Source organism: Ascaphus truei, chromosome 17, assembly GCF_040206685.1.
Source record: "Ascaphus truei isolate aAscTru1 chromosome 17, aAscTru1.hap1, whole genome shotgun sequence".
Taxonomy (NCBI): Eukaryota; Metazoa; Chordata; class Amphibia; order Anura; family Ascaphidae; genus Ascaphus; species Ascaphus truei.
In genome coordinates, this window is record NC_134499.1 from 33,311,183 (window position 1) to 33,329,422 (window position 18,240).

Below are 18,240 nucleotides of genomic sequence, written 5' to 3' on the forward strand. Positions count from 1 at the left end.
GTAACTCCAGAAGTGTCACCAACTTCTCACCCCATCACATCGCCCGCTCTAGAGGATGTGTTGAGCTCCGTGCAGTTTCCAGTTTTCAATATAATGAGGGGGTGCAGAAATAAGAGGGGTTCTGACTCGCGATTACTGCAATGCCTGGTTACTTAAAATACTTCTACCCTTTGGATGTGCACTAAAGTGTTCAGCATGTAACCCCTGTGCCAAGCAATAAGGCGGGTATTGTCGCCAGTCCCACTGGCAGAGGAGGGGTTAATTATCAGCGGCTTCTCAAATTATGAATCATTGTTTTAAGACCAAAAATAAAACCCTAATGAGTCTCAAATAAACAGAATACAATAGCCAGATTCTGTCAGGGTAATAGGGTCACAGGCTGCAGTGACACCGGGTGGAGACGGAAAGAATTTTAGCGGCCATATTTAAAAAGGTCCCACAATATTCAATTCATGAAAACATTTAGGTGGGACGGAGGATCTGGCAAGCGGCGAGTGTAACGGCTGCATGAAGTCTGGAGAAGGGAGCAACCTGATCAGTGCGTAATAGCAGAATAAGAAGGTCTGCCCACCCGCAGTGACACGGAGGGGTGTCCCTCTCACCAAAGTGCAGTCTGCATGTGCAGGGACAGCGGCACGTCAAATAGTCACCAAGACTGTTACCAGTGACTAAATCGTGCAGAGATTTGGAGTTCACCCATCACAGGAAACCCCGTCTGTCACATGGCTTTCATGTGAACACCCCAGGAGTTGTGTTATCCCAGACCCTAAAACTGATCACTTTGAGGTCTTCCCATAGGATGACAATGTGTGACGCCATTATAGGCTCCCAGCTTCCCCCGTTACATTGTATAGCGCAGAACACAGGATGGAAACCTCCCAACCCATATCAGGGGGTTGGGGGCGTTTGGGTAGAACTTAAAACCAAAGAACCAGGAATGAGCACGGACATCCCCCAGGGGGGTCAGGAGGGGGGTGAGGGGGAGCAGCCAGATCCCCAGTCCGGACTGCGTATATGCACAAAAGCAGTGCCGCGCGCTAAGGAAACAAACAAGGGTCGCAGCTCAGGCTGCGGCGAGCGGTCCCGCATAACTCACACTGTCCCCGATGGAGCGCAGCTTGTAGAAGGGTTGGATGTAGAACCAGGAACCCTCATTCCCAGCCTCATCCAGGGTCACGCGCATGGCGTTCTTCTCCAGGAGCGCAGGGAGACGCTTGTTCACAGTCAGATACTTATTACTCTTCAGGTGCAGCATCTGAGAGCAAAGTTACTCGCCGTTAAAGCTGCTGGAACAGCCAGATCACCCAACACCCGCCCTCCCCACCCTCCCTTACGCTCCTGTACCTGTATAACATTCCCATACTGTATAACCGTCCCCAAGAGCTTGCGATTCTCCGTCTCGTTCTGCTTCTTTTCCAGATCAGCCGCGTGCTGGGGAGAGAGACGCAGGACATTGTAGCCACGGTCAGTAACAGATCCAGGCAGGTAAAAGGTTCACGGAACAGACCCCCCTCTCCCCCCCGGGGAACAGAAAGGCCAGCCACGCAGGACACGAGGACAGAAGAGTATGTGGCATCGCTGCCTGCGGAGCGATCTCTACACATCTGTGTATGTGGCTGTGAAATAACCACAAGCGGTGTCCACAGCAGGATTGGCAGTGAACGGGTTAATGGAAGTGGCTGCAGGCTTATAATCTTTTGGCCAAAGGGTTTAACCAAATGTCCCCTTTCCATTTCACTGTATGTTGTGTCATTTTGGATGATGCGCTGGCCTTTCTGTTTTTGTTTAATGGTACTAGTCACCCGGGCCGAATCAGATAACGCAGCACTGGATGCAGTGGCTAGCGCTGGCCACAAGGTGTCCCCTGCCGTACAAATACAAAGCTGCATGTGACGGTGGCAGCGCGTGGGACTTACATGCAGCTTGTTGAGGAGCACCGTGTCCGTCGTGTTGCTCGTTCCGGGCTTTGCCGCTTTCCAGAACTGCTTCTGAGCAGAATATCTGTTCATGGGGCAGAGTTTAAACAGGCAGTCTGCAAAACGAGAGGGAGAAAGTGGTCACTTGTGCCACCCACCCCCCCGCCACACCTACATATAGCAGGTGTACATCGGTAGTGTGCCCACTTACTACCACCTTGCGGTGGGCAGAACACGCTGCACCCCAGGTGGTCACTGCCCTGTAATGCGTCACCTTACACGTGAGGGGCGAGGTGTGCGCCTCCCACACAGGGTACAGAACAGAGCGGCAGCTGCAGAGGGATTAGCAGGGGGAATGAGACTTTAATAGGCCGACATCTGGACGCACGCGGCTGCTTATAATTGAGAGAAGATAAACGAGGCGGATTGTACAGCCTACGACATCTGCACAGGGAATACGGGGCTCGGGAAACGGAGCCAGAGCATTTACATGGGGGGGGGGGGGCAGCTTAATTACAATGTAACCCGGCTTTTTATCTCCCCCAGTGATGACGAGAACGGATATAGACATTACACTTGTGCCCCCGCTGCGCTGATATTGGGGAGATTTTAGACAAGCCACAACACGCCGTCATACATGTCCCTGATCACACCAACAGCATCTACACATCATAGGAGTACAAAGGGTTAATATCATTAATAACTTTCCTATAGCGCTTGTCTCCCAATGGGACACAAAGCGCTTCCCAATTACAGTACAGCGCCCGGTACGCAGCACATAGGAATGTTACGGACCGTCACTGCCCAGGTGAGCTTACAATCTATGATTTTGGTCCCTGACCATGTACAGGTGTCCACCAGCACTGCAAGGGTTACTAGCATTATAGGTCGTAGTACTAGCGAGACGGCTGCTTTAACAGCGTCACACTTTACTGCTGCTTTAACATTGTCACACTTTACTGCAAGCTTACAGGCTTGTCATACAGACTATTCATTTTACAAAAGCTTCCCCTCCCCTGTCTCTGCAGAATAAATATTGCTTTAATCTTTCTAAAATACAGGTCAGAGCTTTGTAGTAAATCTTTTCTAAAGTAGCTGCAGTGCCACTATTTTTTCCGTACACTTCAAGCAGGGGTGGCCAACAGGTCTATAGGATATCCCTGCTTCAGCACAGGTGGCTCAGTCTTCGACTGGCCAACGCCAGTCCTCAAGGGCCACCAACAGGTCAGGTTTTACAGATATCCCTGCTTCAGCACAGGTGGTGCAATCAGTGGCTCAGTCATTCATAAGACAGCCACCTGTGCTGAAGCAGGGATATCCTGAAAACCTGACCTGTTGGTGGCCCTTGAGGACTGGAGTTGGCCAGCCCCGACTTAAAGTACACCTTTCTCTTCCCCCCCACCCCGCCCTATATGCAGAGGTCGCCAGCACAGCGGAGCATGTGCCCTGCAGATAGGGAGGGGTTAACCCCAGCCCCTGCCTGGGAATGTGAAGCAGTCCTGCAGAACAGAGGGAAGTCTGGGAATACAGAGAGGGCCCCGCTCGCTGCGGGGACAGATGCAGCCGCTTTACCAAATAAGGCCAGCGAGCTGCAGAGGGAAGAGAGGGAGGGGGCACAGTGGGAGCTTAATAAGAGCCGACGCAGGGTGAAACCCCACAGCGCCAGCAGGATCCCTCGAGCGGTCACTGCACCTCCGCTGGGCATCTCGCAGGAGATGGAAACAGGATGCCCTGCCTCCCAGCCCCACACACTGAGACCAGGCCTTCCATGCCCGCACCTGCACCCCAAAACCAGGTGCAGGGGGGGAGCCTGTGCAACGTTAACCCCTGATACTGCCAGGAGCAGACTAAACATTAGCTGCACACTGTTCCCTGTGACCGGCAAATAGGCACAGAACCACAATATTAACCCCATCTGTGCTGGCGGGGAATGGGAGCCGGAAAATGTTTGGGATGGGGATCAGTGGGGTGAGAGGTAGAAGCAGAGACAGGAGTCAGGGGGTAATATCCGGGGAACGTAGGGACTGCAGAAGGCGGTGCCCTGGGTGGGAGGGGGGAGTGCTGGGAATTAAGAATGAGTTTAATACGCGTGCACATTGAGCCAAGAAGCCCCAAATCAGCGTTCTGGGAGCAGGGCTTCGTAATCTGTCAAAGGAGGAAGGGTCAAGTGTGTGCACAGAGCAGGGGGATAAGGGGGTAAACTGCATGTGCAGAGAGACAGGAGGGGGTGGGGGCAGAGAGACAGGAGGGGGTGGGGGCAGAGAGACAGGAGGGGGTGGGGGCAGAGAGACAGGAGGGGGTGGGGTCAGAGAGACAGGAGGGGGTGGGGTCAGAGAGACAGGAGGGGGTGGGGGCAGAGAGACAGGAGGGGGTGGGGGCAGAGAGACAGGAGGGGGTGGGGGCAGAGAGACAGGAGGGGGTGGGGGCAGAGAGACAGGAGGGGGTGGGGGCAGAGAGACAGGAGGGGGTGGGGGCAGAGAGACAGGAGGGGGTGGGGGCAGAGAGACAGGAGGGGGTGGGGGCAGAGAGACAGGAGGGGGTGGGGGCAGAGAGACAGGAGGGGGTGGGGGCAGAGAGACAGGAGGGGGTGGGGGCAGAGAGACAGGAGGGGGTGGGGGCAGAGAGACAGGAGGGGGTGGGGGCAGAGAGACAGGAGGGGGTGGGGGCAGAGAGACAGGAGGGGGTGGGGGCAGAGAGACAGGAGGGGGTGGGGGCAGAGAGACAGGAGGGGGTGGGGGCAGAGAGACAGGAGGGGGTGGGGGCAGAGAGACAGGAGGGGGTGGGGGCAGAGAGACAGGAGGGGGTGGGGGCAGAGAGACAGGAGGGGGTGGGGGCAGAGAGACAGGAGGGGGTGGGGGCAGAGAGACAGGAGGGGGTGGGGGCAGAGAGACAGGAGGGGGTGGGGGCAGAGAGACAGGAGGGGGTGGGGGCAGAGAGACAGGAGGGGGTGGGGGCAGAGAGACAGGAGGGGGTGGGGGCAGAGAGACAGGAGGGGGTGGGGGCAGAGAGACAGGAGGGGGTGGGGGCAGAGAGACAGGAGGGGGTGGGGGCAGAGAGACAGGAGGGGGTGGGGGCAGAGAGACAGGAGGGGGTGGGGGCAGAGAGACAGGAGGGGGTGGGGGCAGAGAGACAGGAGGGGGTGGGGGCAGAGAGACAGGAGGGGGGGGGGCAGAGAGACAGGAGGGGGGGGGGCAGAGAGACAGGAGGGGGGGGGGCAGAGAGACAGGAGGGGGGGGGGCAGAGAGACAGGAGGGGGGGGGGCAGAGAGACAGGAGGGGGGGGGGCAGAGAGACAGGAGGGGGGGGGCAGAGAGACAGGAGGGGGGGGGCAGAGAGACAGGAGGGGGTGGGGGGGAAGAGAGAAGAGGGGGTAAACTGCGTGCGCAGAGAGCCCGGGATAGGAGGGGGTACACACTGCATGCGCAGAGAGCAGGGAGGGGGTTAACTGTGTGTACAGTGCTGGGGGATAGGAGGGGGTTAACTGTGTGCAGAGAGCCAGGAGGGGGGGAGAGGGGGTTAACTGCGTGCGCAGAGAGCCGGGAGGGGGTTAACTGTGTGCACTGAGTGCTGGGGGGTAGGAGGGGGTTAACTGCGCGCGTAATGAGCCAGGGGGAGAGGGTTAACTGCATGCGCAGAGAGCTGGGGATAGGAGGGGGTTAACTGCGTTGCGACCCCGAGGGGCCGCTCAGCGAGGGACGAGCCTAGAGAGCATTTTAACACAACCAAAAATAGCCAGGAAAAAATAAAAACGCTTTATCCAACAGATCATCTCATTGTGCGGCCAGCGGCGCAGAGACCTGCAACCGGACACTAGAATTAACTCCTTCCCAGCCAAATACTACAGGCTGGGGGGCACCCAGGATGCCATCCTGCAGCATTACATCCTGCCCGTGCCCCTCAGCACCCCCCTCCCCCACCCGGAGAGGTTACTGGGCTTAAAGCTCCATCTAGGGGGGAAACGCTTGGCCAATGAGAAGCCACAGCACCAGTTGAAGCTTCCTATTGGACGGCCATTTAAATCCCTTTTACAAATGAGGAAGTAAACTGGTGACGTCAGTGGCAAAGATCTAGCGAGCCGGGAGGGATCCCAGGAGTCCCCCCCCCCCCCCCCCGATTTAAGTGACCATAAAGAGCTCGACGTAGCACCGCTACCCCGGCCAGATCCCACCCCGTGTGCCCACACTAAATACATCAACAAAAAGTGCATGAGGTGCAGGGTCCGGAGCCTAAATCTGCAAAGGCAGGTCTGCTTACAGTGATGCCGCAGCTATGAGTGCAGAGTATGTCCTCTTCCACATGCAGGATTATACAACACTAAACACCACCACGTCTCCCTGTGCAAGGATCCCCAAAATACGCAATCCAGCGTTTAATAATGACGTACAAGTGGTCGATAGGATGGGTTCGGGGGTCGGTGAGGGTCAGGCGGCCGGGCACAGGACTCTGCTCATGCAGCAATAAACCTCCCCTGCCAGGCTGGGCACAGCAGAGAGCAGACAGGCAGCTCTCGCCCATCCCTACGAGAGGTCAGTGCACCTATCAGGGGTCAGAACCACAGGCGCAGCAAACGCATCCTGCTGGAATTGGCGTGCAGCTGTGTGCCCTGCGCACCTCCCCAGTGCACGGGGAGCAGAGATGTTGCCGCTTCCCCACTCCCTCAGATGCTTCAGTGCGCCAATACCTTCCGGCGCCCCTCTCTCTGCGCCAATACCTTCCGGCGCCCCTCTCTCTGCGCCAATACCTTCCGGCGCCCCCCTCTCTGCGCCAATACCTTCCGGCGCCCCTCTCTCTTCGCCAATACCTTCCGGCGCCCCTCTCTCTGCGCCAATACCTTCCGGCGCCCCCCCCCCCCCCGCTCTGTGGGGATAAATACTGTACTGCCCGCTCCTCTCCTGCGTGGTCTAGGACACGACTATTCAGCCACCGGCACTTCACCACTGGGACATTTGGCCACTGCAGGTAATGTGTCTTCTAACCTTGTACCCCAATCCTAAACTTTACCCCCATAGCTTTAACATCTAATCCTAACGCTAATCACCTACCTCAGCCCGAAATAGTCAGCGGCGGCCAACTGTCCCTCTGTGCCAAAACGGCCATGTCTAAAAGTCACATTCCGCTCCTGCGCCTATAAGTAGTACCCCGCTTCCTCTTCCAATACATCCCGTACTGCCCGCTTCCTCTTCCAATACATCCCGTACTGCCCGCTTCCTCTTCCAATACATCCCGTACTGCCCGCTTCCTCTTCCAATACATCCCGTACTGCCCGCTTCCTCTTCCAATACATCACATACTGCCCGCTTCCTCTTCCAATACATCACATACTGCCCGCTTCCTCTTCCAATACATCCCGTACTGCCCGCTTCCTCTTCCAATACATCACATACTGCCCGCTTCCTCTTCCAATACATCACATACTGCCCGCTTCCTCTTCCAATACATCCCGTACTGCCCGCTTCCTCTTCCAATACATCCCGTACTGCCCGCTTCCTCTTCCAATACATCCCGTACTGCCCGCTTCCTCTTCCAATACATCCCGTACTGCCCGCTTCCTCTTCAAATACATCCCGTACTGCCCGCTTCCTCTTCCAATACATCACATACTGCCCGCTTCCTCTTCCAATACATCACATACTGCCCGCTTCTTCTTCCAATACATCCCGTACTGCCCGCTTCCTCTTCCAATACATCCCGTACTGCCCGCTTCCTCTTCCAATACATCCCATACTGCCCGCTTCCTCTTCCAATACATCACATACTGCCCGCTTCCTCTTCCAATACATCACATACTGCCCGCTTCCTCTTCCAATACATCACATACTGCCCGCTTCCTCTTCCAATACATCCCGTACTGCCCGCTCCCATCCCAAATACATCCCGTACTGCCCGCTCCCATCCCCAATACATCCCGTACTGCCCGCTCCCATCCCCAATACATCCCGTACTGCCCGCTCCCATCCCCAATACATCCCGTAGTGCCCGCTCCCACCCCCAATACATCCTGTACTGCCGCTCCCATCCCCAATACATCCCGTACTGCCCGCTCCCACCCCCAATACATCCCGTACTGCCCGCTTCTTCTTCCAATACATCCCGTACTGCCCGCTCCCATCCCAAATACATCCCGTACTGCCCGCTCCCATCCCCAATACATCCCGTACTGCCCGCTCCCATCCCCAATACATCCCGTACTGCCCGCTCCCATCCCCAATACATCCCGTAGTGCCCGCTCCCACCCCCAATACATCCTGTACTGCCGCTCCCATCCCCAATACATCCCGTACTGCCCGCTCCCACCCCCAATACATCCCGTACTGCCCGCTCCCATCCCCAATACATCCCGTACTGCCCGCTCCCACCCCCAATACATCCCGTACTGCCCGCTCCCATCCCCAATACATCCCGTACTGCCCGCCCCCATCCCCAATACATCCCGTACTGCCCGCTCCCACCCCCAATACATCCCGTACTGCCCGCTCCCATCCCCAATACATCCCGTACTGCCCGCTCTCATCCCCAATACATCCCGTACTGCCCGCTCCCATCCCCAATACATCCCGTACTGCCCGCTCCCATCCCCAATACATCCCGTACTGCCCGCTCCCATCCCCAATACATCCCGTACTGCCCGCTCCTACCCCCAATACATCCCGTACTGCCCGCTCCCACCCCCAATACATCCCGTACTGCCCGCTCCCATCCCCAATACATCCCGTACTGCCCGCTCCCACCCCCAATACATCCCGTACTGCCCGCTCCCATCCCCAATACATCCCGTACTGCCCGCTCCCATCCCCAATACATCCCGTACTGCCCGCTCCCATCCCCAATACATCCCGTACTGCCCGCTCCCATCCCCAATACATCCCGTACTGCCCGCTCCCATCCCCAATACATCCCGTACTGCCCGCTCCCACCCCCAATACATCCCGTACTGCCCGCTCCCATCCCCAATACATCCCGTACTGCCCGCTCCCATCCCCAATACATCCCGTACTGCCCGCTCCCATCCCCAATACATCCCGTACTGCCCGCTCCCACCCCCAATACATCCCATACTGCCCGCTCCCACCCCCAATACATCCCGTACTGCCCGCTCCCACCCCCAATACATCCCATACTGCCCGCCCCCATCCCCAATACATCCCGTACTGCCCGCTCCCATCCCCAATACATCCCGTACTGCCCGCTCCCACCCCAATACATCCCGTACTGCCCGCTCCCATCCCCAATACATCCCGTACTGCCCGCTCCCATCCCCAATACATCCCGTACTGCCCGCTCCCATCCCCAATACATCCCGTACTGCCCGCTCCCACCCCCAATACATCCCGTACTGCCCGCTCCCATCCCCAATACATCCCGTACTGCCCGCTCCCACCCCCAATACATCCCGTACTGCCCGCTCCCATCCCCAATACATCCCGTACTGCCCGCTCCCATCCCCAATACATCCCGTACTGCCCGCTCCCATCCCCAATACATCCCGTACTGCCCGCTCCCATCCCCAATACATCCCGTACTGCCCGCTCCCACCCCCAATACATCCCGTACTGCCCGCTCCCACCCCCAATACATCCCGTACTGCCCGCCCCCATCCCCAATACATCCCGTACTGCCCGCTCCCACCCCCAATACATCCCGTACTGCCCGCTCCCACCCCCAATACATCCCGTACTGCCCGCTCCCATCCCCAATACATCCCGTACTGCCCGCTCCCATCCCCAATACATCCCGTACTGCCCGCTCCCATCCCCAATACATCCCGTACTGCCCGCTCCCATCCCCAATACATCCCGTACTGCCCGCTCCCATCCCCAATACATCCCGTACTGCCCGCTCCCATCCCCAATACATCCCATACTGCCCGCTCCCATCCCCAATACATCCCGTACTGCCCGCTCCCATCCCCAATACATCCCGTACTGCCCGCTCCCACCCTCAATACATCCCGTACTGCCCGCTCCCATCCCCAATACATCCCGTACTGCCCGCTCCCATCCCCAATACATCCCGTACTGCCCGCTCCCACCCCCAATACATCCCGTACTGCCCGCTCCCACCCCCAATACATCCCGTACTGCCCGCCCCCATCCCCAATACATCCCGTACTGCCCGCTCCCATCCCCAATACATCCCGTACTGCCCGCTCCCATCCCCAATACATCCCGTACTGCCCGCTCCCACCCCCAATACATCCCGTACTGCCCGCTCCCATCCCCAATACATCCCGTACTGCCCGCTCCCATCCCCAATACATCCCGTACTGCCCGCTCCCATCCCCAATACATCCCGTACTGCCCGCTCCCATCCCCAATACATCCCGTACTGCCCGCTCCCATCCCCAATACATCCCGTACTGCCCGCTCCCATCCCCAATACATCCCATACTGCCCGCTCCCATCCCCAATACATCCCGTACTGCCCGCTCCCATCCCCAATACATCCCGTACTGCCAGCTCCCATCCCCAATACATCCCGTACTGCCCGCTCCCACCCTCAATACATCCCATACTGCCCGCTCCCATCCCCAATACATCCCGTACTGCCCGCTCCCATCCCCAATACATCCCGTACTGCCCGCTCCCATCCCCAATACATCCCGTACTGCCCGCTCCCATCCCCAATACATCCCGTACTGCCGCTCCCATCCCCAATACATCCCGTACTGCCCGCTCCCATCCCCAATACATCCCGTACTGCCCGCTCCCATCCCCAATACATCCCGTACTGCCCGCTCCCATCCCCAATACATCCCCAATACATCCCGTACTGCCCGCTCCCACCCCCAATACATCCCGTACTGCCCGCTCCCATCCCCAATACATCCCGTACTGCCCGCTCCCATCCCCAATACATCCCGTACTGCCCGCTCCCATCCCCAATACATCCCGTACTGCCCGCTCCCATCCCCAATACATCCCGTACTGCCCGCTCCCATCCCCAATACATCCCATACTGCCCGCCCCCATCCCCAATACATCCCGTACTGCCCGCTCCCATCCCCAATACATCCCATACTGCCCGCTCCCACCCCCAATACATCCCGTACTGCCCGCTCCCATCCCCAATACATCCCATACTGCCCGCCCCCATCCCCAATACATCCCGTACTGCCCGCTCCCATCCCCAATACATCCCGTACTGCCCGCTCCCATCCCAAATACATCCCGTACTGCCCGCTCCCATCCCCAATACATCCCGTACTGCCCGCTCCCATCCCCAATACATCCCGTACTGCCCGCCCCCATCCCCAATACATCCCGTACTGCCCGCTCCCATCCCCAATACATCCCGTACTGCCCGCTCCCATCCCCAATACATCCCGTACTGCCCGCTCCCATCCCAAATACATCCCGTACTGCCCGCTCCCATCCCCAATACATCCCGTACTGCCCGCTCCCACCCTCAATACATCCCATACTGCCCGCTCCCATCCCCAATACATCCCGTACTGCCCGCTCCCATCCCCAATACATCCCGTACTGCCCGCTCCCACCCCCAATACATCCCGTACTGCCCGCTCCCATCCCCAATACATCCCGTACTGCCCGCCCCCATCCCCAATACATCCCGTACTGCCCGCCCCCATCCCCAATACATCCCGTACTGCCCGCCCCCACCCCCAATACATCCCGTACTGCCCGCTCCCATCCCCAATACATCCCGTACTGCCCGCTCCCATCCCCAATACATCCCGTACTGCCCGCTCCCATCCCCAATACATCCCGTACTGCCCGCTCCCACCCCCAATACATCCCGTACTGCCCGCTCCCATCCCCAATACATCCCGTACTGCCCGCTCCCATCCCCAATACATCCCGTACTGCCCGCTCCCATCCCCAATACATCCCGTACTGCCCGCCCCCATCCCCAATACATCCCGTACTGCCCGCTCCCATCCCCAATACATCCCGTACTGCCCGCTCCCATCCCCAATACATCCCGTACTGCCCGCCCCCATCCCCAATACATCCCGTACTGCCCGCCCCCACCCCCAATACATCCCGTACTGCCCGCTCCCATCCCCAATACATCCCGTACTGCCCGCTCCCATCCCCAATACATCCCGTACTGCCCGCCCCCATCCCCAATACATCCCATACTGCCCGCCCCCATCCCCAATACATCCCATACTGCCCGCCCCCATCCCCAATACATCCCATACTGCCCACTCCCATCCCCAATACATCCCGTACTGCCCGCTCCCACCCCCAATACATCCCGTACTGCCCGCTCCCATCCCCAATACATCCCGTACTGCCCGCTCCCACCCTCAATACATCCCATACTGCCCGCTCCCACCCTCAATACATCCCGTACTGCCCGCTCCCATCCCCAATACATCCCGTACTGCCCGCTCCCACCCTCAATACATCCCATACTGCCCGCTCCCATCCCCAATACATCCCGTACTGCCCGCTCCCATCCCCAATACATCCCGTACTGCCCGCTCCCACCCTCAATACATCCCATACTGCCCGCTCCCATCCCCAATACATCCCGTACTGCCCGCTCCCATCCCCAATACATCCCGTACTGCCCGCTCCCACCCCCAATACATCCCGTACTGCCCGCCCCCATCCCCAATACATCCCGTACTGCCCGCTCCCACCCCCAATACATCCCTTACTGCCCGCTCCCATCCCCAATACATCCCGTACTGCCCGCCCCCATCCCCAATACATCCCGTACTGCCCGCTCCCATCCCCAATACATCCCGTACTGCCCGCTCCCATCCCCAATACATCCCGTACTGCCCGCTCCCACCCCCAATACATCCCGTACTGCCCGCTCCCACCCCCAATACATCCCGTACTGCCCGCTCCCATCCCCAATACATCCCGTACTGCCCGCTCCCATCCCCAATACATCCCATACTGCCCGCTCCCATCCCCAATACATCCCATACTGCCCGCTCCCATCCCCAATACATCCCATACTGATGCGCACAATATATGTAGGCAACATGCAGCCCATTTGAAGGTTCAAGAGTCGCAGAAGTAGATCATGTTGCCCAACACTGCCCTAAGGCCAGAGCCAGCCTACCCCACCAAGCGGCTCATCCCACGCCCAAAGTTATGAGGCCAGACAGGCTACCCAGCAACCCCAGAGATTCATGGCCATGGAGCCTGATGCCTCTGATAGCTGCTCAGGTTGGTAATCACTTCTCAGGAGGAACCACATCTCCCCTCCCCCAGAGATTCTCCTCTCTCCAGTCCCTGATAGACTCTCCGGAGAGGCCGTCAGACAGAGGCCTTCCTGGGACACAGAGCGCTCTGCTTACATTAACAGGAAATGGCTGCAGGGGAAGCCTGAGCCACACTGGCAGGAGCCCAGAGGGGAGCAGGGGGAAGGGAGGCTAGGTGAAGAAAGGGAGAGCGGGGGGAGGGAGGATAGGTGAAGAATGGGAGAGCAAGAGAGGGAGCAGGGGGAAGGGAGGATAAGTGAAGAACGGGAGAAAACGTGATGGAGTGATGAGGGAGGGAGCCCCCCCTTACAGGAGCCCCCCCTTACAGGGACCAAACAGAAAAAACCTGAGGCTGCAAACAGGATCCAGCAACTGCAGTGGGAACAAAGCACTACAGGGGCTGGGTTATCACGAAGATGTAAACACACGACTCACCTCTGAACTTTTTGGGTGGGTTACCGAGGTCACCGGCCTCCGGCTGCACCACACACCGGTCATCCACCAAACTGCGGGGAGAGAAGAATGTCAGAATATCCAAGAGTCTTTCCCCCCTTAACAGTCATGTCGGAGCAGCTCTTTCACCCCAAAAGAAGCCCGCCACTCTGTGTGCCCCAGTCTGAGTGCGCTGGAGGGATAGCACTGGCATAGCAGGGCAGGACGTAGGTGCACTCAGGTAGTGTGTGGGACCCTTACCCCAGCGTGCTGATGAAGCCGTTCACAGATCCCTCTGCATACAGCGACACTATGTCCCCCACATGAAGAAAACTCGACATCTTGTCCGACATGGTCACAGCTCCTGGGAGGAACAGAAGAAACAGATCGGCATTGGCACTGCCAAGGTGACTCCTCTCCACCCCCTCAGCCAACGGACCTGAACTACGTCCCCACCACCACTGCAATGTGCCAGAGTAGGACCAGCCCCCTCCCATTTTACTACAGCAATAAGGCGCTGCAGCAGCGCCATGGTCAGCAGATCTGTTCCCCTATAAAGCTCTGCAACCCATCCATTCCAAATACCCAGAAGGCCTTGCCAGTGACATGAATATACAGACGTATGGCCCAAAACGCGCGAGCATCTGCCATAGTCTTCAGTCATGTGGTCAAAGGGGGGCGGAGCCAACATGCTATTTCACCTGCAGGCGTGGGGGGTGTAACATCTGTACTTTGTAAGGATACTGTATCTTAAGGCTCTTTGTGATACTGTACAGATGTAGCAAACTGATACTGTATCTCCTCATACTCCGCATTGTGATAAAGTAACAGAAAAGTGGATTGTATGGCATGCTGATCAGATTGTACTATATACCCAGGCTCGGATCTCAGCACAAAGAGCTGAAGGTTCAGAGCAGCGCTGTAACTTTCAGGGTTGAGGGTCACATGTGACCTAATGACAGGTCCCTGCAGGCTTAGGTTTGGCTCATGCCGATTCCAGTGAAACCGTACCAGTCTGAGCAGTTACCTGAACACAGAACATACAGGATCTTGTAGAAGGCTTAAGCAAGACCCTCCCTAAAAACCTAAAATAGGATCCTATAAAAAAGGTACATATGTCCATGAAGCCCTTATACCAGTCTCAAAGACCTGCAGAATACCAGCCTCAGCCCCGAATAGAACGCCAGTGCACACATCTGTACTAAAAAAATAAAAAGGCAGAGATTTACACTCCATCTAAACCTCCATCTCTGGGTCTTACTGATACACGTGCCGGGTGTCCCTCAGACACGCGATATCACAGGGCACCACTAGCAGTTCCTAGAAGATTACACGGCTTTCATGCGTGTAAAATCGGTACAAACCACGAAAGGTCACCGGGGCAACTCCTCCATTAGCGGCCCCGAGCTAATGGAACATCCATTTTAAATCACCCCTAAATTTCCCCAAGCGTATGAAGTAAGCAATGAACCAAGGCTGAAGAAACATTTGAGGTCACCATGCAGACGTAGGCCGCCATACAAGACAGAGCAGAGAGACCTTTACTGCTCAGAGAGGCACAAGACATCATCCCAAACCAACATCAGTGAGGAGAAGCTATATTCTAATCCAAGAAGGAAGAGCTCAGAGAAAGGGCGACTCCAGCGTAACAAAGTCTATTGCAAATCCTAGAGGATGAAAGGTCAAGTTAGGACCGGACACGTTGCCCGTTTCTGGCACCTTCAGCAATAAATCATCTGAAGTCTTCATCAAGATGCTGTGAGTGTTTGTAATTCTCCTTTGTACGGGACGGACATTTTTTCACTGTTGGACTTGTGTATTGGCTGCACAGACCAGGCTTGTTCTTTCCCTGCCTTTGTGCTTCCGGTGAATCCCAAGAGAGGAAAATCCAGAGCTGAAAAACGATACATTTGCAACCTAAAAAAACTCCAGTCATCTTGTAAGAGTCACACCATGGCAATTGTACATAAGCAACTTGAAAACCAAACATTACCTCCCACAATGAGACGTCAGAGGGCTTGCACAGGATGCAGAACTCAAAGGGGCAACAATATTATTTGTAAAGTACCAACATATGCAGCTGCGCGGTACAATGAGAGTACTGAGATTTGATCATTACAAATTATAAGGCGGTCAAATTAAAGTTAACAAATGCTGCTTTAATGCTCCATGGAGATATCCTGAGGACGACTCTTGGAACTATACGATGTGATTAAACCTCAGATAAAAATAAAAAACCTATTAGGATACCATAAAAGCAGCAGACCTGAGACAAGGACCCCCAGCCTCTACCCAGGTCTGGCACGCTCCAGCAAACTTTCCTGCTCGATTGCCTGGATCTGCTGAAAGGCAAGTAGAAAACATGCATTCTTGTAACTTGGCAGAGAACAGAGTCCTGTTACAATATCCAGCTCACAGTGCGAGACCAGAAAACAGAAGATCTACACAGAACATATACCTAGCGCAGTCCCAGACTGCACACTACCGGCATGTGATACACCTCCCACAACTAAACCTCCCAATGTGAGATCACACACAACCTAACCTACTGACCAGGGTTGTTTTTATCCTTCTACTTCCCCTATATCTTGGGTAACCACACTTGTATTTGTGATGCAGCTTCCACTCCCCGAAGCATTGTAGCTGCTAAATGGCAACATTAAGCAGACGGCAGCCTGGCCAGGCAGATAACTCAGCTGCACTGAGGCATAAGGACTTTAATGATCAGAAATGACTTGGGTACCTCATTCCAGAGTAACAATTCTTCTGTTCTCGCTCTAAGCAGATACCAGTGTACCTCACTGCCAGGGTCAGTCTGGCTGAGGAGCCCATCACAAAAACTGCCCCTAACCATTAACTCCACCGATCCAGCATTTGTATTTTTTTTTAACTCTATGCCCAACTGCCAGTCGCCTCCAGATAACCGGGGCATTAGATGGAACAGTATGATGTGCAACCGAGAAGTCACTGCCCCTTAATCAAATGGTCAGCAGTAAATAAGGAGCCGTGTCCCACAATGCAGGCTCATCCTTTAGTGCATCCACCCCTACGGACACCACTGCTTCCCCTTACTGCAACCAACACCCACAAAAGTTGTATTGGTGCAGCTGATAAGAGCTGAGAAAGACATGTAATAAAGCCTGGGGTGAGGTAACCTTTTCTCCGGGGCATAATATTTTGGGAAAATGTTACACTGCCCTGCCAGTTTATACACCTTCTTTCAACTCCTACGCTTATCCTCCAATATCTGGGAACTCTCTCCTCCTACATCTCTCTGCAGCTCATTATTCCCGCCATATTTGCTGTTTTCTCACTTCTTTGTAGACTTTAATCTTCTCACCAACTTCCCCACATTCTTTCATCTCTCCTCCCCCCCACCTGTGCCCATACTCTGCACCACTATTTATACACCTCTTTCCCAACAACTTCCACACCCCTAAATAAAAAGCACCCCCACAAATACTCTATTCACCTTTCTCCTGGGGATCTCTCCTGATCATGGACCCAGCCATATACACATCTGCTCTCATCCACATCTACTCTTTCCCTGCTAAGGCTGCGGCCAGGGTGACGCCGAGCGGGCGGGCTCACGCTGGCCGCGATGCAACATTGCAGCAATGTGTGTGGCCAGTGTGGGCGAGCGCCTGCTCGGCGCTTAGTTGCTTGCCGAAGCAAGCAAAATTTAATTTCTCTCTCGCTCGCGCGTCACGTGAGCAGTTCGTCCAATTAGAGCGAACCAGCTCCATGACGTCATTCCCTCCCCCCCCCCCCCCCCCGAGTCGCCCCCCGTGCACGCACCTAGCCGGCCACAAATCTCCCGGCCGAGCAGGGAGCGTGACATCACCGCGCATGAGCACCAGCGTGCCCGCTCCCTGCCTGGCAGCAACCCAACGGTATTAACCCATCTAAGTTAATACTGACCAACCTTAAAACTCACATCGCAAAAGCATCACAACAGCCTGGACTCATGGCTACCATCCCACACAGTCACTTCTACCAACCATTTTGGCCAAGCGCTGACATCTACGGAACTTATTCCCTCACCTGCTGTCTCCAAGTCTCCCAACGTGCCACTTAGATTGTAAGCTCTCTGGTGCAGTGATTTCCTTTCCTATTGTCTGGCTGTTGCGCTTATTGTATTATACTTCCCTGTATTGTATTATCTTTGTGAAGACACTATATTCAGAGCAGGGGCAGATGGACACCTCAGACTAGCTCCTGTCCTGCAGAGAGCTGAAGCCTCTCAGTAACTTCCTTATGACAAACTGTTCGTTATTCATAAAAAAGGAGTTGGACACTGCAGCCCAGGGACAAACGTGGTCCTTCACAGCTGGATCCTCGCATGACATTCTGATGAACCAAGCTCTCACCTATGGTTATTTCACACCAAGACCAAGCTACAAGGTCTCTAGTGCACCCTTAGCCAATCCTCTGCATAGGCACACCAGGTTTTAGGAATAAGTATTACATTACCAAACACATTTGTAGTCTATGGGAATGTGGGACTAACTCGTTATCCATTGCACTAGGCCTGGATGTGGGGTCCCAGGCAGAGGGCTGAGATACACTGCTTGTGACACTGGAGTACTGCACTCACAATAAGAGGACAGGACAGATATGCACTTAAGCATAACATTGTATACATTGGTTTACCAAGCTCCCCTAAAGATCCTCTTTTTGGTACACAGCATTAGACCGTTAGCCA

General features: G+C 55.8%; 1 protein-coding gene across 10 annotated transcripts in view; it reads right to left on the reverse strand.

Moving 5' to 3' along the window:
• Nucleotides 1-18,240, reverse strand: part of ITPR1 (inositol 1,4,5-trisphosphate receptor type 1) — a 99,159-nt gene that overhangs the window by 42,172 nt on the left and 38,747 nt on the right. For all 10 annotated transcript variants that reach the window (XR_012788618.1, XM_075574705.1, XM_075574710.1 and 7 more), the window contains exons 2-6: nt 13,797-13,899; nt 13,539-13,609; nt 1,917-2,032; nt 1,345-1,431; nt 1,097-1,255 (exon numbers count right to left, since the gene is read on the reverse strand). Coding sequence is in view for 9 of the 10 variants with exons in the window: in XM_075574705.1 (XP_075430820.1) it covers nt 1,097-1,255; nt 1,345-1,431; nt 1,917-2,032; nt 13,539-13,609; nt 13,797-13,899 (536 nt within the window). In the remaining variant the exon portion in view is untranslated. The remainder of the gene's footprint in view (nt 1-1,096; nt 1,256-1,344; nt 1,432-1,916; nt 2,033-13,538; nt 13,610-13,796; nt 13,900-18,240) is intronic.